This window comes from Myodes glareolus, chromosome 19, assembly GCF_982192425.1.
Source record: "Myodes glareolus chromosome 19, mMyoGla1.1, whole genome shotgun sequence".
Taxonomy (NCBI): Eukaryota; Metazoa; Chordata; class Mammalia; order Rodentia; family Cricetidae; genus Myodes; species Myodes glareolus.
In genome coordinates this window covers 1,408,951-1,414,950 of record NC_142044.1, presented here as the reverse complement: position 1 = coordinate 1,414,950, position 6,000 = coordinate 1,408,951, and the positions used below count along the sequence as shown (strand labels likewise).

At 47.2% G+C, this 6,000-nt stretch overlaps 1 protein-coding gene across 1 annotated transcript in view; it reads right to left on the bottom strand.

The window, feature by feature from the left end:
• Positions 1 to 3,918: 3,918 nt before the first annotated feature.
• Laptm4b (lysosomal protein transmembrane 4 beta) overlaps positions 3,919 to 6,000 on the bottom strand; it is a 54,065-nt gene continuing 51,983 nt past the window's right edge. The window contains exon 7 of the mRNA XM_048457281.3: positions 3,919 to 4,945. Coding sequence (XP_048313238.2) covers positions 4,865 to 4,945 — 81 coding nt within the window. The 3' untranslated portion in view covers positions 3,919 to 4,864. The remainder of the gene's footprint in view (positions 4,946 to 6,000) is intronic.

Sequence of the window (6,000 nt, the reverse complement as noted above, 5' to 3'; positions counted from 1 at the left end):
ACACACACACACACACACACACGGTATAAACAATCCTCCAGCTGTGACTTTGGTGGGTCTGCCTGAGGGACCCTTCCCTTAGAACGCTCCATAGGAATGCATTTCCCTGCAGTGGGCTCCTCTGTGAGAACTTTTCTCTGTGGAATTCAAGCTTAGCTGAATGAAGAATCTGTGGTGATTACTGGGAGTGGGATTACAGCTGGCTTTAATTTTTCTCATGTGCTTATTTTCATACTAGTAAATACCTTTCGAGGACCTTCTATTTGCCAGATGTGTGCCGGGCACCGAGAGAAAAATGAGCAACACATACCCAACTAGGGGATCACGGAGAAGAAAAATCAATGGTAACCAGAATGTACTATGTGATTTGATGGGGGATGCTGGGCGTGTTATGGGCATCACAGAACAAATGCCTCCAGATTGTGCTTCCTAAGACTTCCAAACTGTGAGCCCCAACAAATGAGTTATTGGCTTTTCTACTTAATGTCATTAAATTCCAGTGCCAACAAGATGGCTCAGTAGGAATAGGTTCTTGTCATCATCACCCAAGTCCAACCCCCAGATCCATATAGTCGAAAGAATTCCCAAAAGTTGCATTCTGACCTCTACCCATGCATTGTAAGGAGCATGTATGTGTTTTAAAGATTTAATTTTTTAACTATGGTTGTGCACACGTGTGTGCATGTGTGGAAGCATGTGCACACTATTTTGGATGCACAAGGAAGTCAGAAGTGCAGGATCCCTTGGAGCTGGAGTCCAGGCAATTTTAAGTTGCCTGATATGGGTACTAGGATTTGAACTCAGATCCTCTGAAAGATCAGTCCAGGCTGCTCTTAACCTCTGGGCCATCTCTCCAGCTACACACACACAGTAAAATTTTCAAATGCAGGCTACACAGAGAGACCCTGTCTTGAAAACAAAGCAAACAGAAAATTTCAAATGCAACAAAATCCACAAATATACTATGTTCCCTGATGCCCAAGATACTTGATTTTTAAAAAATCACGTGGAAGAAAATGACCTCTAGCTGGAGGTCTTCGGTCACCTTGTGCCCTTGAGAGGGAGGGTGGGACTCTAGCCCACCTTTCTCCTTACAGTGAGGAAGGAAAGGGAGGGTGGGACTCTAGCCCACCTTTCTCCTTACAATGAGGAAGGAGTTCTGTCATGCCAGAGTGTGCTGCCTTGCCACACCAAATGATGATGTACAAAAAACCCCAAAACAAAGAGCCAAAGCAAACCTTGCAGCAGTTAACCATTTCGGTCTGCTCTACTGAAAGATTCCTGTGCTAAAACAAAAACTGTACTGCCAATGACTTTGCTGTAAAACATGTGGATGTATGGGATAGGATAAAGTAAGCAAGTCCACTGTGCTGTTGTAAGGCAAACCCTTCACCCCGAGGCAGCAGCTGCTCTTCCTAATTGGGGTCCTCTCATGGGCCTAGAGGGCTCAAAGCTTCGCTTTGATGAAACATATTCTAGGAGACAGCTTCTCTCTCCCGTCTTGGTGCTCTCCTCTGCAGAAGGCAAGCATGGGCTGCTGGGAGACGGGTGTAGATCTGGCTGGTTTCCATACATCATGAGCCATTTAGCAGAGAACTTGGCCACTGTGCAGGAACACTTGAAGTGAATTCCATGGGTGTGGAGATAGCCCTGTAATGTCTCCTTTTTCCTTCCCTTTTAGAACACATGTATAGGAGCTGCCAAGTCCCATTTCACATAGCCACAGGCACTATTTTTGGTTGTTGTTAGGGTTGGAGGCAGGGAGCCCTGAAATGGCTTTGCCTATGCTGTCGGTTCTTCTGCGAGAGCTGCTCTTTCAGGACCTTGGCAAAGGCATCTGTCTTCTCCCCTCCAGAACCTAGGCCTGCTTATGGGCCTGCAGCATGACAAGGCAGTATATAAATCAGCTTCCACACTGGCTGAACACACACACACACACAGACACACACACACAAACACACACATACACATACACACTGGCTGAAAACACAGACACAGACAGACACACACACGCACACTTTAACACTTTAAAAAGAAAATGTTTTCAGTTTCATTAGTTCTCCTCTATCCTGAAGTTTGGCCTGAACCCCCAGCTCCGGCCCTTCCCCCCACCCTCAAATGATGGCTATTTTAAATGCAGTATTTCTCTATGGATAAAGTTACTTTAATGGCAATAGCTTTGAAGATTGTTCACTGAGATCATTAGTAAGGACTGTGGTTATTAAGGGTAGAGAGACAAATGACCTGGGCTGAGGTGAGGTTTTTAGGTTAAGTGAAACTAAACCAATGTTGGAGATGAGAGCTTTTTCTTTAAAAACTAGAAGAAAGGTGTGAGTGTTGGTGTATGTCTTCTTGAAGACGGTTGGCGTTGGCCAGGGAGGGGCATGGGCATGGACAGACTCTGTGGGGGCACTGCAGTATAAGGAGGGAGAAAGAACAGGAGGTGGGGACCCATTGGCCTCAGCCTCTCCCTGACTGCCCAACAGAGAGCAGCTGGTTCTAATGAGAGCTGTTTCTGAAGTGGACCAACTGCCACTCAGCAAATGGATTAAAATTACTCCTTCCCTGTAGCCTAGCGCATGGCCTAAAATCTCCTCCTGCAGGGGCTGCACGAGCACAGCCCCATTTGTGAACTTTGAGAGGGAGAGTCTGAAGTTGAGACCTTCATTAAAGACTTGAGTGTGAAGATGAAAACCCTGAAGAATCACCAGGCAGTGATCACAGGACAGGAAGCATCTGGGTATGGTCGCTTCCTGTTACTGGATATCAAGATAGGGCATCCGTCCGTACGGATCAGTCTCTATTCCTTTCCAGCAGCCCCACATGCACTCCAAAGGCAGGTATACCTCTCTACTTGATCATGTGGCATTTACAGGAAGTACTAGGCAAAGGGGAACAAGCTTACAGCTGTGGTTTCCTTATGCACCCTCCATGGGGACCATCAACCACCAGCTGTAGGCCCTTTCTACTCTGAAGGTTCATCGTGTCTAACTTTGTGTGAATCTTAAGGACACAAAGCTTCAAGGGGCAGAATTTCTCAGGATGCATTCAGAGTTCTAATTAAAAAAAAAAAAAAACACCCCTGAGATAAGGCTGACTCTAAGGGATAAAACACATCTTTCCCTGCCTCCCATCTTTCCTGTATCTTAAGTGATAAAACTCTAACGAAAGGTCAGGAAGGGTCTATTCTGGCTCACTCGTCCAGGGTTCACTCCCATCGCAGGGGGAGAGGCATCAGGAAACCGGTCAAAGTTCGTCCAGTCAAGAAAGCAACGTATGCTGATGCTCAGCTCCATCTTTCCACTTGTCTGGGGTCCAGGATTCGCTGCCCAGAGAATGGTCCCGCCCACAGTAAGCAGGTCTTCACCATGTCCATGAACATAATCAAGACAGCCCAGAGGCCCATCTCCTGGGTGATTCTAAATCCTGTCAAAGTGACGATTAACACCAACATCACATCTCGAAACACAGTAATATCACATTTGCTTATTGAGAGTGCTTGGTGACCAAGTGTGCCAGTAACATGCCAGTAATCCCAGCATTAGGGAAGTAAAGGCAAAAAGATCTTGAGTTGGAGGCCAACCTACCTGGGCTACACAGCAAGCTCCCGGCCAAGCTTTTAAGAAGCAAAACCCCATCTCAAAAAAAAAAAAAAAAAAAAAAAAAGGGTGGAGGGCTGGGTTTGGGGCACAATGGACACAAACATATCACACACCACCAGTAGATAACCAAAGTGTCAAGGACAGGTTAGTGACATCGGATGCTGGGTGTTGTTGACCCCTAGCTCTTCTTAGTCCAACCAATCCAATTTCATCAGCATTTAAACATTAAAGACAAATCTGTGCAGTGGTTGAACTGTGTGCATCTGTGTAGCTGAGGGAAGGGGAGAGGGGCTACGCACAATCATCAGAGCCAGGGTTGTTTTCTTGGATGCAGACAAACTTTAATTGCGAAGCCTTGTGTACAGCACATTCTGCGACGAAACAGGCAGGACAGCTGCTCGCTTGCAGAGACAGAAACATCTTTTCCAACCCAGTCTCGAGCATCCTCAAGGGAGCGATCCTCCTCATCTTTCTGAAGACCACTTGACATTTTAATAAGTGATTAGACATACTTAAAAAAAACCCAAAGTAGAATGTATCTTCCGAGGAGAGAGAGTGAAAAACCCTTTTCCGTTCTTCTAGACAAACACTCATGGGCGGTTCTAATTGACATAGCAAGAGGTTTCCTGGGGCAAACACTGGGGAGAAGTGGGCGCTTAGGTGCCAAACAGGCCAGCCCTGGACAGACACCCTGGGCAGCAGTTCCTGCTCTCACTGTCTGGTGTTACTTCTCGCCTTTATGTAGCACAAGGTAAATCCTTGACCAGCAAATTCAGAATAGAATTTGGGGATCGTAGAGAAATTCTTCTATCATATATGTAAGGGCTCCTTACCACCTAATTAGAGCAATTAATATTATTTGTATTAGGGTTTGTTCTATATACTGGAATGGTTTAAGTACTATCTAATTTTTATTTTATAATTTCAAGAGAGTCGGAAGGAAAGGAGAGAAACGGTGTGTCCAGCTGTGGGGCCAGGCAGCTACAAACCAGCCTCTGGGAAGGCCACCTACGGTTCTGGGAAAGACTAAGGGAGACCGTTACACCACACCCCCACCAAAATCTACAGCTACTCCGGTGTTCTAGCTACAGCAGATGCTCCAAACAACAGAGGCTTCAACTCAACATCTAAATTGTAAAATGTGGTATTTTAACAACAGACAGGCTCAGAGAGCTCATCTCGGAAGTGGCGTCACAGGAGGAAGTGACGTCACAGAAGGCAGCTGCAGACTCAAACTGCTGCTCCCAAATCCTCCGCTCCACTCAGGCAGACACGTAAGGTGGTGGTGGCTCCTTGGTTGTGCCGGTCACAGCAGTGGCGTCATCATACGGAGGCAAAAGCACCTGGAAAGGAGAGCCCAGAGTCAGTGTTGAGCAGGCGTACAGGCACACAGTCCCGGAACACTCAGCAGATAAGCCCTGCTTGCGTCCTGCACTCAATTCAGCTTCTCACTGAGTGAATACAGATAATAGAGACTCTGCATGCTTAGAGCAGCACCTGGGAGGTGCTCCTGGGGCCTCTGTTTTTCCTGCCACGTCCTACCTGTGCCTGCATCGCTAGATGGTGTAGTGCAAAGAAACAAGGAGGTGACAACGGTTCTCCCCGGGGTGTGCACGCTGGGCAGGCCCTAGGTCGACAACAGAACCCACACCTCAACGGACGGGGTGGACAGAATCCACACTCCAGTCATTTTTATCAGCATAGCCTTGAGCTGATTATGTCCTCTCGGGTTTTACATCTGTAAAACAAAGACCTGAGGACCAGAGGTCTACAGAGTAGAAGCTGGAGCTAAGGAGTCGGTGCTGACTGACAGAGAACACCTCTGTGCTCACACTTCAAGCACAAAACCAGAACTGCTCAAGGTTATTCGCTGCGTGGGAAGAGAAAGAATAACGTGAAAAATACACTGTGTATTTTCTATTCTAGATCCATTTAGACTTAAAGTAGTAAACAGTCACACAAGCCATCAAGGTGCCTGTCCCATAGGCTCCTGGAGGAACATCACCACCATTGAACCCCTTTAGTTCCTGTCACACCCCGCTCTCCCTACCTCACACACACAACATTTCCACCCCAACTTAACATAGGTCGCCATTTTCCTTTTTTCCACTCGTAACTCCCATAGGCTGCAGTCATTACGCCACCCGAGAAGGGAATCTGGTATCCACCTGATAGCGGGACTCAGGAGGTATAAACGGCTCACGTCATTGAGTCTGTCTCTGAAGCCTCCCCTGTGAGGAGGTTAAGCTGGCCCACCTAGACAGTTATCTGGATTGTTTGGATGCAGCCAGAAGTCAGAAGCCACGGTGATGTCATTAGCGAGGGCCTGGAGGAACGGGCACTAGATTACAATGGTGTGGCTGTAACTGCTGAGCGGACTGCAAGCTTCCCTGCTGGA